Source organism: Elephantulus edwardii, unplaced genomic scaffold (genome assembly GCF_000299155.1).
Source record: "Elephantulus edwardii isolate Elephantulus edwardi_28Jun2011 unplaced genomic scaffold, EleEdw1.0 scaffold00232, whole genome shotgun sequence".
NCBI lineage: Eukaryota > Metazoa > Chordata > Mammalia > Macroscelidea > Macroscelididae > Elephantulus > Elephantulus edwardii.
The window spans coordinates 2,739,293-2,752,340 of NW_006399982.1; the positions used below are offsets into that span (position 1 = coordinate 2,739,293).

Sequence of the window (13,048 nt, forward strand, 5' to 3'; positions counted from 1 at the left end):
TAAGTCTCTGTGAACTTTCAGTAAAATTTATAAAAAAAAAAGCTGTTTGCACAGAGGTGTTATGTCACATTGCAAAACAGTGGAAGAAACTTAAATGAGAACTGTTTAGGTGAATTGTAGTCTCTACATAATTGGAAAATTCAATAGCCATTAGAACAGTAACTGTGGCAAACAAAAATGTAATGATGGGGGATGCAAAGTTTTATATAGACTGATATAGAGGAGATGTCTTAAAGGAAATGTATTAACATGCAGTACTTCTTTTGGTGTTGTATTCATTCATTTGTTTCTTTTCCAGACTTGCTGCAATGTGATATTAATGTTAATATTTGTATGTGGCAAATGAAAATTATCTTATGTACCTTAAGGTTTAATATAAACCTCTGTAACAGTCACTCACCAATGACCATTCCCGTGATCTCATCCATTCTCAGACCTAAATAGATCTGTTTGGTTTATTCACTTCTTTGGAAAAAACAAACAAGTATTTATGACAGTTCCAGGACGATGTCAGCATAGAAATGCATTTCATAGCATTTTCAGTGAATATAATCTTACGGAAATAGATTGCCACGGATTTTATTTTTTTCAAAGTGCTGCTGGGTAGATAGGAACTGCCAGCCTTTTAGGTCATAACTGAGATCACACAGTTTGCACCACAATTATATTTGTCCTAAATTGCTGTTGTACTTTCCTTAATAATCTGGTTTATTGACATGAAAGAACTAAGATACACAGTACTTAGAACAAGGTGGTGTCTCTCTGTTTCTTTATGGCAATTTTCCTGCCTCTCCTTTCCTCTTTTTTACTTACTTCTCACTCACTTCCAGGCGGTTAGCGGAAGCATTTCATATTACTGAAGATTCTGACCCTTTCAATGTACGTTCTTTGGGGTCAAAATTCAGTGACAGCTTAAAAGAAGATGCCAGGTATGTAACTTGTTACCTGCTTCCTTATTTGTGAGTTAGAGAGTGTTTGGTCTTTTAAGATGTAGTAACTAATATGTTCTTCCTTTTATGGTTGAGACAGTTAAGAGATGTTTATCTTTTATAAAGTAATTATTCAGTATTTCCTAAATATCTGTTGGTGTCTTGAACTTGCAGTTGTGCGGTGCATGTATGTGTGTGTGGCTGAATCCTGAGGAAGCATGTGAACACCTGAGGACAGAATGGACTGACTAGAAAGCGCTCTGGGCCTCTTTCCACTTCTGTCCTTCCAAGTCTAACAGCCACATGAGTCCTCACTGGCCCTCCCTTGCCTGTTTCTCCTTCTGTCTTATCTTTTCTTGTTCCTGTTTTCTCTTCCCTTGTTCCTGTTAGCTGGCAGTTCCTGCCTCTGCAGCTTTTCGGCCAGATTTGTCCATTGTCTGTACTCCACAGCAGGGGATGGAAAGAGGGCTTCCCCGGAAGAGCAGGAACAGATGAAATTAACCATGGTGATTTCTCATTTCAGGAAAGACTTAAAGTTCGTCAGTGACGTGGAGAAGGAAATGGAGGCCCTTGTTGAAGCCGTGAATAAGGTTGAAGTCAAACATCCAACTGGATATGTCTCTAGGGCCAGCTTGATAGAAAACCAGGCCCCTGAAACAATGTCAGCCAAGAGTAGTTTTGGGGAAGTCACGATGTCCTTGAGGGTCTTTGTTTTTTTCAAAGCCCAATTATTGTAATATCCTTATATAGTCGTTACAGAAAAGATATCTACAATTAAATTAAATGTAAATTAAAAAAAACCAAAACCCTTAGGTCTGTTCCTAGGATCAGGTAAAGAAATTCTTTTCAAGGGGACTCAGGAGTAATAGTTGAGTAATTGTGTGAGACATTTTAAAAGGCAACCCCTTGAGGAGCTACTGTACGAATATAGAACTCTCCAGCTCCTTATTGCCCTAAAGAGGAAGCCTTGGGTAAAGATGAAAAGTTGTGTGATTAGAGCTAAGAGCAGTGGAATAGGCTACCTCAAAGAACCCAGCCCTTATCATTGGAGACAGGCTGGGCTGCTGAGAAGGTAGATAGAATCCAGAGTATGATTCTGTCAGAAGCAGCTGCTGCTGTGCTGACTCCTTGCTGCTCACTGGGACCTGGGAGTGTGGACAGGATGGCTGGATTAGCTCCCTTTGTAATAATGCTGGTTTCCCACAAGCCACTTCCCTGTCCCCTCTACCCCACCATCCCCACTCCCCAACAAAAAGGAAGCCTGAACTCTGCTTGTGTGTCTCCCACACCTTTTAGTGTAGAATGTACTTTTTAGTAGAAGTGAGTAGGGTTTTTCTTTCTTAAGCTTCCATTTAACTAGTCATTTCTTGAGAATGTCACTCCCCACCCAGCTATGGCTGCAGTCAGGAGTTGCTGCCCTGTGTGCTTCAGTTTCTGTCATGTACCCTTTGTCCCTAGCCTGTCCAGCTGTCACTGTTGTGACTCACAGAGCAGGTGGAGGAAGTGCTTGTGGCCAGGGAAACACATGAGCACTGAGCGCAGGACTTGGCCACCTCCACCCAGGCTGTTCTTGGGGGGCGGACAGGACTCATATTTCTGTTTTTAGGATGATTTTGTCAATCAGTTACCTCTTACCTCAATGCAGGGAAAGAATATTAAGAAGAGCCACTCCTTCCCTCCCATGAACAGAGACCACCGCCGGATCATCCACGACCTGGCCCAGGTGTACGGCTTAGAGAGTGTGAGCTATGACAGTGAACCTAAGCGCAACGTCGTGATCACTGCAGTCAGGTGGGTTGATGGGCACGATGGGAAGAACTCCTCAGCAGTATAGCAGGGACCCAGCAGCAGGGCCTATCAGCAGCCGCCTCCTCTCCCTTTCTAAAGAATAGATGGAATGTTTGCCACCTGGAACAGTCATTCCAAATGGTTTAAAGGTCTGAGCCAGAGAGCAAAGCGCCTGCCTCAGTCCACAGAGCAAACCTGCATCAGGTCTCGACGTCTAAGTCTCTCAAGTCCAGACCCACATCACATGCTGGAGGCAAACAAAACAGGCTTGGACCCTGACTGGGAGCCTGCACTACATCTGTGCCTTTTGCCCACCACTGCTTCCATCTCCTGTTCCTACCCCTGCCTGCTCCCTGACCCCACGCTCCCTGCTTCTGGAGAGATAGAATAGCAAGATTGCTTGATTCTCTGATGAGGCCTAGCCTGTGAACAGTGTTTTGCCATCAGGGGAAACAGTCCTTTGAATCGGAAGGCACAGGAAAGAGTCAGGATCACCTCAGAACCTGGGAAAGTAAACACAGCTTCCCTGTAAAAGAAATTAGGTGTGCCAAGAGAAAGCCGGCACAGGCCCAGCCCAGATGGGAACAGCAGGGCCCATACAGGAGAGGAGATAATTGATAAAGGTTCATTATCAGTGCCCAGCCCATCATTGTGCCAGAGATAATGCATTGATTTCTAGCTCATTTCTAGCACTGATTTCAATCTGCCTCTTTTGAATTGAAAATTCAAAATTGAAAATTGCTTCAATTTTCCATTTTTGATACCTTTTGTTTTGTTTTGTTTTTACTTTTATCAGAGGGAAATCCATTTGTCCTCCCACCACTCTGACAAGCATCCTGGAAAAGGAAATGCAGTCACGGCCTCCACCACCAATTCCTCATCACAGACATCAGACAGACAAGTAAGGATGCATGCAGGTCCTAGCAGTTGGTGGTCCCGTGGGACAGCGGCTGCCAGGTATGGCCTACATCACAGCCTCAGCCAAAGTGTCTGGAGCAGTATCTTGGCAGGACTAATGTCTCTCCACCTCTGGGGACCGGGTGACCCCATGGGCAGTGGTGTGAGAGATAGGAGGGCTGTGCGAGCCATAGACCGTCACAAGAGTCCAGCACCACTGAGACGTGATAGTCAAGAGTCATTGGCACGATCATGCCATTCTTTCTATCTTTCCCCCTTTGTTTATTTTCCTGTAAAAAAATATGGAAATGTTTAGGGGAGGCTATATTACATTATTACTATAACAAGCCTCTGTGCCCGTAACCAGATTTCAGCAGTCATCAGCTCCTGTTTGCCCAACTGTCTTATGCCTCACCACTTACCTTTAACTTTCCAGTGACCTGTGTCTATTTTCCCCAAAGAAGAAAGATTGATAATTCCTTGTTTACTTTTCAGGAATTCTGGAAGCAGCAATTTGCAGAAAATAGCCAAGGAGCCAGTAATTGACTACTTTGATGTACAAGACTAAGGAGATGAAGGCACACTCAAAGAAGAGAAGGATTAAGTATAGTGGAGACTTGTTTGCCAGCAGATAAATCAAGCTTGTCCCTCCCTGCCTGACACAATCACAGCCTCACGTACTGTCTTCTGTGGACAGGCCAGAGGTCCAAGCGTGCCAGCAGCTCCCTTGTGTTCTGTTCCTGTCTGCAGCACGAGTTTCTGTGCAGCCAGATCTCCGACTGGGCATCTGCTCGTACTCAGCCGTGTCTCTGAGGAGGCTCCGCGCACCATCACTGTGACTGCTCTCAGGACCCGGCGGAGCACTGGGCTTCATTTGGACAAACCAGAATGGTAGCCCGAGACTGTCCTGATGGCGCTCAGTCATCACCTGAGCTGTTCCAGTTACTCATCTTCCTGAAAATGCTTGCAACACCACCCTGCTTTCTTAACCCAAACTGATCTCAATCTTTGGAAAGGCACAAGTGGACTTGTCAGTCTGGAATATTGCACCATATCTGGAATCATGCGTGTTTTAAACCCAGCTTTCTCACCTAAATCTTTTTCCTAAGTCTTTTTACCCTCCTTGGTCTATCTAGCCAAACTTGAGTGATTCCCTATAATGTTCATTTAGGAGAGGAGAGGAATGATATCAGTTGACAAAATTCCATTTTCTTTTCCAGTTCCATTCTCTGCACCTTTCATGCCATGTCACTGAGCCTGTTAGCTGGCCGTCACTTAATCCATCCACCATGATGATAGAATACATTGATTGAGCTCTTTCCTCTGGTGAGTTCCCATCATGGCCTCTGAACTGGCATGTGTAACCCTGATTCCATTACTCCAATTGAGAAAGAGTCTCAGGTAGATACACAGGCCTATGTTGCTTTTTCCTAGACTTTCCCAGCCTCCTTGGCCCTCCATGTCGGTGAGCTCTGAGCTTCTGTTGGAATATACAGAAAAGTATGTGACTTATGGCCATTGTCCCACTAAAAGTATTCTTAAAGCTCTTTTAAGATAAGCCCATCAGTGAGTATATTTAGTTTGACCCTCTACATTGGCACCCCTTCAGAATGGAGGCTAGGCTTCTAGCAGCATCCCCTTACTCTAGTACACATCACAGGCCATGAAACATCAGAGGTTTGAGAAGGGGCATCACAAAGCCAGATGTTTCATTTTCTTAGGAAGAGCAAGGCCATTCTTTAGTCTTCAGCAGACAATCCTCTTCAGAGACCTCAGGTACAGCCACAGAAACAGGTGATTTGGGGGAAGAGGCGGATACAGAAGCACCTGGGTCTGGGTCTGCTGGGTGCACGGTCACATGGCTCCCCAGCACAACAGGAAGTCCATGATCATCTGTCACCTCAAGCATTGGATCCGGTATGTGGATTGAGCATCTGGGAATCAGCAGGATACATGGTTTCTGAATCTCCTCTGCTGCGTAGCTCCTTGCCATTCGGTAGAAACGGCAGTATGACCCACCTCAGCAGGGTTGTTGGGAGCATGAAAGTGAGAGAACATGTGAAGGTGCCTAACCCCTCATAGGTGCTGAAAGTTTATAAAAATGATACTTGATACCTGGAAATCATGTAAGCATCTTCTTTCTCTATAACACTAGCCGAGTAAAAGTTTCTAGAATGCTAAACAAGCCTCCTGGTGGATGCTCGTGTACCTGTGCCCTGCCAGCCTGGTGCTGAGGCTGTGGAACAGACAGGGCCTGCTCTCTTAATCAGTAGGGGCATATATTTGAACAGATAACATGCCAAAGTGTGTGACGGGATTTGTTACTAAATGTTGAAGAACCTGTAAGGCGACATTATGTCAAATTGTAGGAATAAATGGATTCAGCAGTTGAAGGAAGACACGTGGATGGAAAAAGAAAAGTCCTGAGATGGTAGCTCTGCTGTTTAGAGAAGGAATGAGGCCTCTCTCCTCCTGATCTGAGCCACGGGAGACAAGCTCTGGGGTTTGGTCTCTGGTGGGCTAAGGAAAGTCTAATTCAGAAAGGACTGATGCCTGGAGGTGCAAGTGACAAAATTGGACAAGAGGACCCAGGTCAGCCTTGAGGGGGCAACTGGAGGAGATGAACCAAAGTCCTGATTTATAATTGAGAGCAGGGATTGGCAGAATTATTCCTATAAACTTCTGTTGCTTCTAACTACATGTAACAAAAGTAGCCATATGTGTAAATGAGTGTGGCTGTGTTCCAGTAATACTATTTATGGACACTGAAATAAGAATTCTTCACATTGCAAAACATCAAGCATTTAAAAATGTAATACCTATCCTTAGCTTGAGGGCCGTATGAAAACAGATGACAGACTGTCCCAGACTAGTCTCATGGACAGATGTGTGGATAAAGATTTGGGGAGCAAAGCATGAGGCAGAAGGCCCACTGTGGGGGCTCTAGGAGTGATCCAGGAGAGCAGAGGGTTGTAGAAGTCTGTGCTGCAAAAAAGAAATGGGAGTTGAGGAAGATGAGGTAGGCAGGATGCCAGGGAAAGTAGGGGAGCTGGCCCCTGTTTCTTGGTTGCTTCTCATGGTTTGGTGGATTCACCATTGATCAGTGACCGTGAACAAGATTCTACATGAGCTTGCATCTAGCAAATCCCTACCCTCCCATCCCACATGTGGACAGAATCAGGTGATACCTCCAGCCCAAAGCTTTTGTCCAGCAGAAACCTCTTTATGGGGACAGAGTTTTCCAGAGAAGCTGGAATCTCTGGAATTCCCTCATCAGCATAGGCAGCCTGGTGTGCAGTCGGGGCTGCTTGCAAAGGAGATGAAAGCAGGCCCCTCTGGTCCTGAGTCAGCTCTGGATTCTGGCCTGAGCAGTCAGACAGAAAGAAGGAATGTCCGCCTTGGGGAGAGGTGTAAAGACTGTCAGTGGACCCTGGAGATTAAGAGAGGTGGGAAGTTATGAGCAATCTCTCCTACAAAGCACCTGCCTTCTTGCTTTGTCCTTATGACCTGGAGACCTAGTTTTCTAAGGAGACCCTGCCATTGTGCCTTTCCTAAAAGGAGAAAGGAATTGCCAGGCCAGAACTCCTGCCCCTTCACTTGCTTGTTAGACCCCCCCAAGCACCCAACCACCCACAGGACTAAATGTCCTTTACCATCTTCCATGACCTTTATAAGACCTTTAGGATTCTCTAGCTCTTCCGGCCTGAAAAGGACAGTTTCTTGAGCTCACATGAGCAGAGAATACTAGGCCGGCATCAGAATCTGTTCTTGGCTTTCCCAACAGTCATCAATCTTTCCGGCTTTGCCAACAAAGCTTGGTCTTCGCTGTGGCCTGGTGTCCCTCAGTCCCTCGCCTCGCATCACAGCTGTCCCCTACCAGGAACCTGACGAAAGAGTGAGGGAGTCACCGTAAACTACACTTTGCCAGAAAACCTTTCTGATAGCCACATGCTGTGCTCAACTCTTTACTCCTGCATGGGTTCTTATTTTACTGATGAAGGTTGGAAAAATTCGAGATTGGAAAGACTTGAATTCAATTGTTTTGTTATTGATCTTTGAGTCGAGCACAACTCATAGCAACCCTATGAATAAAAGGCCTGAAGCCCCTCTACAATTATCAATATTTTTCAAAGTTCATGGAGTTTCTGTAGGCAAGTTGTTAGAAAGTGGATGCCACTCCTGCTTCCAAACCTGTCATAGTATGTTATTGTTATGTGCAGTTGACTCGCCTGCAATGCAGTGATCCTTTGTACAGCAGCTCTTAGCCCTTCCCTGTCCTGAGCCTGTCTCACTAACTCCAACACACCAACCCCCACCTCCCCAGTTACTGTATCAATCCGTAGCATCAGACGTTTAGCAATGGGGGGCAGAAAAAATGAGCCAGAGGGGAATAGTTTTTGCCTCATCTCAAGTAAGGAGCTGTGGTGCCAACCCAAAGGCATCTAGTTTGAAACCACCAGCTAGCTGCTCATTGGGAGAAAGATACCAGTTTTCTCTTTACATCACCAACAGTAATAAACAGCTGATCCGATATGGAAACACTGGTTTCAGAAGAGGCGGGTGAGTAACCCTGTGGATCAGAGTGACCCGAGTATAACTGGAATAAGACCTCAATCTCTTCTCCTTCCTCTCCTAAATTCCAAAGAAGTCAATGTTTTTCTTTTCTACCAGTACGTAAAGAATGATAAAAGAAAACCAAATAAATTCTCCCTAAAATATTCATTCCAGCTTTAAAAGAATTCTGTATCTTCCTAAACTTACTATTCTGCATGTACTTTCCAGAGTTTTGGTCATAAGATGGACTTTCCTTGATGAAAAGATAATGCAGACCTTTCCACATTCTCTCCTGACAAAAATGAAACCAAACCCTCGGGAAGGCCGCACACCTGCGTGTTTTTATTAGTATTCCATGGCTAGAGGTCTGAGAATCCAACCACTTCCTCCTAAAAAATCAACCTATACACCCTGTAAAAACACACAGACACTTGTATAGGGACCTAACAGGAGGTCTTCCTGCGCTTGTTCCACCCTCGGCTACGGGTGGTAGGGCTTCAGGGGGAGAATCTGTGCTAGAGAACATGGGCACCTCTCGGGTGGTGCAGTGCTCCACAGCTACCACCCGTCTGCCACCATAAGCCTGTGTGCTGCTTAGGTGCTAATCGGGTGTCAGCAGAAATGCCGAAATAGGACAGACCAGGAAGAAAGGTGGAGAGATTTCTGACCATGTGTCCCCGGGAGATCCAAAACCCCTGTTGGTTCTAAATCCAAAACCTGTGTCCTCTCAACTCCGCTGGCACAGCAGGGCCTGAGCATAGAGCTTACCCTACAGTCCCCCAAGCAGGGTGGCCCAGCGGCTCAGGACAACTGCAATTCAAGGAGACTGCCCCTTTATCCTGAGGAGCCACCGGGGGGTTCAGACCACCACAGCCTTTGGCTTGGCAGCACAGTTAACTGTGGATGATGCCACCAGAGCGAAAGCTTTCTTTGCCAAATGTTAAAAGACCTATCAAGAGCCTCCAGAAGAGGTGAAATTTTTCGCCTGCAACAGTCACTAGGGGGCGGTATGGACCACTATACCTACTAGAGCGGTGTGGGATGGGCTAAGGCCAGAAAAGTTCTTTTTACTTAAAACTTTCAAAGTCAGATATAGGACCAAAATCTATTACATTTCTCATATTTTAGTACTTTTTCATGCTTGTATATATAAAGCATTTAGCTTGGGGGCTAAAAATATAACATCAATAAGCAAGAGTGAAATGTGTTCTGCAGAAAGAAGACCACAGTAAACCCTCCTCATTATCTGTCATTAACCGATTCCTTCTTTCCTCAAGATCTGAGATAATTGTGGGGCATCCAGCACTTGAGATCATGAACAGCTGGACGTAGGAGTCTGAGCTCTGGCCTTTCATTCAGTTCAGTGTATGTTGAACAACAGTTTGTTCCATAAGCACCATGTGTTTAATAAAGGCTGACCCAAGCTATGGTATTTCCAGTCACCTCATGGCATGTGAAAGTTGAACAATGAATCAGAACAATCAAAGAGTAATTGATGTCCTTGAACTGTGCTGCTGGCAAAACTATTGACTATCCCATGATCTGCCAAAAGACTAGAACACTCTTAGAAGAAGTGCAGCCAGAGGGCTCCTCACATACTTGGAGTTTGTTATCAGGAGGGGCTGGCTAGTCCTTGGAAAAGGCTATGAAGCTTGGGTAAGTAGAGAGAAGAGGAGAAGAAGACTCTGAGATGGAATGGCACAGTGATGCCAACAGCAGAGATAGTGCAGGATGGTGCACCTGTTCTGTTGTACATAGGTGTCGTTATGAGTCAGAGTCCCCTCACAACAAACAACATAGGCCAGCTGGGCTCCATGGGAAATAAACAGTGAACAAGACAGACTGCGCTGTCTGCTTGGAGCATGTGTTCTCTTTGTGAAAGACTGATGGTGCTATAAAGAAAAAGAAAACCCAAAGGGAACATGGAGAGGAAATAGGTGTAGAAGTCTTATTTACATAATAGTCTCTCTTTTTATTTTTTTATGGTGGAATAAGTTTATTCTTATATACAGAAGAGTCAATGTGTACATCAGCCCATTTTGGTGGCTAGTTCTTTAGCCTTGGCCTTCTCCAGCTTGGCAATGTGGACCACTGACTTGGGCCAGGACGTTACCTCCCCAGTGGTGGATCTCATCATATCTGTCATTGTAATTGGTTCTGATGGCTTCTACCAGCTTCGCCAGAGCGCCTTTATCTTCCGGGTTCACCTGCGTGAAGGCAACAGTGGTGCAGATTTTCCAGTGGACGAGGCGGCCCAGCCTGGCCTTGCCCTTGATGATGCAGTAGGGAACACCCATCTTCCGACACAAAGCCAGCAGGAAGACCACCAGCTCTATGGGGTCCATGTCGTGTGTGATCACCCGCCACCAGTTGGGCCTTCTTGTTCTCCACCAGGGTGATGATCGTATTCACCCCGGCATGGAGGACAGGGGGTCTCTTGGTGGGGGTGTCTCCTTTGCCAGCAGCCTTCTTCTCAGTCCAGGCCAGCAGCCTGTGCTGCTTCTCTTTCTTGGTCTCTGGTCGGTACTTGTGGGCCAGCTTCAGCAGCTGAGTAGCTGTCTGGCGGTCCAAGGCCTGGGTGAACTGGTTAACAGCGGGTGGCACCTTGAGTCATTTGTAGAGGATTTGCATCTGCCACTGCAGCCAGATAAAGCAGGGCCACTTGATGAAGCGGGTAAGGTCCCTTTTGGGTTGGATGTCCTGCCTGCTGCCAAAGTTTATGGGCCTTTTCTCGAATAGGGGATTCGCCACCTTCTTGGCCTCCTGCTTCTTGACCACAGCGGGCGCCGGGGCCACCTTCTTCCTCTTGGCCTTCTTTCCTTTCAGCATCTTGAGCAGATGGGCAAGAGAGCATAGTAGTCTCTCTTGAGATGGCCTTCAAGCAAAGACTTAGCCATACAATTATCTGAAGGGCAAAGCAGAGGGAACAGCCATTGTTAGGACTCTGGATAGGAGCATGTCATGGACAATAAAGAAATAGCAAGGCCTGGGAGGCTGCTGTTGTTGTTAGGTGTGACTCAGTGACCCAGTGGACAACAGCTGACCCTTGCCCTATCCTGCAGCATCTCACGAGCTCCGTCATTGTCCAGCCCGTTGGTGTAGTGACTGTGTCAGTAGATCAGAGAGGCTCCAGGGGAGAAAATGGAGGAGTTTTGTGCCTTCGAGTGGGAGCTGACTCACAGCTTAGCCTCGAGCGGGGTTTCGGAGGCTCCCATGGAGCAGCTGGTGGATTCAGACATCTTGTCTTTAAATTAGCGCTACAACTCCTACCCACAAGGCCATCAGAGCTCCCTACTGGAAAGGAAAGTAGAAATGGGATAGAAAGGTTGAGGGCAGAGAGATGCATGTTACGATACAACCCATTTTTAAAAAGGATCTTTCTTGCTACTTAGGGCTGAGTATAGGGGAGAGAAAACAGGAAACACCAGGCTCTGTACCGTCATCCAGGAGAGATGATGAACTTGAACTGGAGTGACAGTTGGGAAGCGATGATGAGAAGTGGTTGGCAGATGTACACATTTTGAAGAAAAAAAAAACACACCCCCAACAGCATCAGCTGGGGTGTGGGGTGTGAAACAAGAGGGGTGTCAGAGATGACCTCAGAGTGTTTGGCCCGAGCAATGGGAAGATTGGCTCTGCCATTTCAGAGATAGGAGCACATGTGAGTGGAGCAAGTGTAGGGGAGGAAAATGTGTCCAGTGGGTGGTTTTACATCAGAGTCTGAAGTCTGTAGACAGGGATCTAATTTGGGAAGCTGTTTAAATATAATGGTGTTTAAAAACTGTTGAAATAAGGCAAAAAGGGGGGGACCACTGCCTTCAAGTCTCTTCCAACTCAGAGCGATCCTATATGATTTTCTCATAGGGTTCCTCCATCTTCAGGGGCCAAGAGATGAGGACAGGACAGAAATCAGAGGCTTCTGAGATGGAGTTGAGTTCTAAGAGCAGGTCATGGAGAGGTCCTGGGGGAGAGGTTGTCTGGGCTTTGCTTCCAGGTTTCCTGGGAAAGAATGGATTTCTCTCACTTGTCCTGATCCATCTGAACCTCCCAAGAAAAACAACTGGTCCATGGGCATGCTGGGTCAGTAAATGCCCAGTGTTTGAGCTCCCACCGTCAAGGGAGTGCATGGGCTTTGTGTGACCCCCAGGGCCCTATCACTCCTACGTGGGCCACCTCGTCCATCAACAAGTTCTTCAACTGCCACCCTTAGGCTTCGCTGCTCTAACTCTAGTCCACGCCCTTGTGTTTCCCCTGATATCCCACGAGCACCTCCATCTCAACATGACAACGACAACACTCAAACCATCATTTCCACCACGTTGTCTCCTGGGGTCTGCTCTACTCACTCGATGCCTAGGCAGAGCCCTGGGAGAACCCCTTCAACCCCCTCCTTGCAGTGAAGCCCAAATCTGAGCTCCCAGCCTCTAAATCTCTTTCCTGGAAGTCCCCTTCTCGTGCCTCACCAATCAGGCCAGTGCAGCTGCCTCCTCTCTGCTCTCTCATCTCAGTGCCTCTCAATCCAACTGTACACAAAGGTTGTAAGCTCTTTCTCAAGCACCAAACCAGCTTTGCCATTAGTCAGCTTAACACTCCTCCATATTTTCCACACACAAGGTCCCAGCTGCCCAGCCTGACCCAAAAGCCATCACTCCAGCCACTCCCTACCTTATCTTTTGCCTATCCACACTGAGCACTTGTGTGTCACCATCTGTCCCTTTGTTCCCACAATTTCCTCTCTCTACAATACCCCCAACCCAATTCTTAGTCATGAGTTGGGATTGGTGACCATGAGACCCCAAAAACTGGGGTCTCATATGTTTAGATCTCATAGGCTTTGTGTTGAGGATCTAGAAGGAGGAGGAATTCTTCCAGTGCAGTTC

General features: G+C 46.5%; 2 protein-coding genes across 3 annotated transcripts in view; one reads left to right on the top strand and one right to left on the bottom strand.

Annotated features, from left to right (window-relative positions):
- Positions 1 to 4,182, top strand: part of NFX1 (nuclear transcription factor, X-box binding 1) — a 55,447-nt gene extending 51,265 nt beyond the window's left edge. For both annotated transcript variants that reach the window (XM_006898501.1, XM_006898500.1), the window contains exons 20-24: positions 831 to 929; positions 1,453 to 1,519; positions 2,575 to 2,720; positions 3,514 to 3,618; positions 4,110 to 4,182. In XM_006898501.1, coding sequence (XP_006898563.1) covers positions 831 to 929; positions 1,453 to 1,519; positions 2,575 to 2,720; positions 3,514 to 3,618; positions 4,110 to 4,182 — 490 coding nt within the window. The remainder of the gene's footprint in view (positions 1 to 830; positions 930 to 1,452; positions 1,520 to 2,574; positions 2,721 to 3,513; positions 3,619 to 4,109) is intronic.
- Positions 4,183 to 8,648: 4,466 nt separating this feature from the next.
- AQP7 (aquaporin 7) overlaps positions 8,649 to 13,048 on the bottom strand; it is a 56,487-nt gene continuing 52,087 nt past the window's right edge. The window contains exons 9-12 of the mRNA XM_006898541.1: positions 10,920 to 10,997; positions 10,536 to 10,751; positions 10,282 to 10,465; positions 8,649 to 8,683 (exon numbers count right to left, since the gene is read on the bottom strand). Of these exons, the coding sequence (XP_006898603.1) occupies positions 8,649 to 8,683; positions 10,282 to 10,465; positions 10,536 to 10,751; positions 10,920 to 10,997 (513 nt within the window). The remainder of the gene's footprint in view (positions 8,684 to 10,281; positions 10,466 to 10,535; positions 10,752 to 10,919; positions 10,998 to 13,048) is intronic.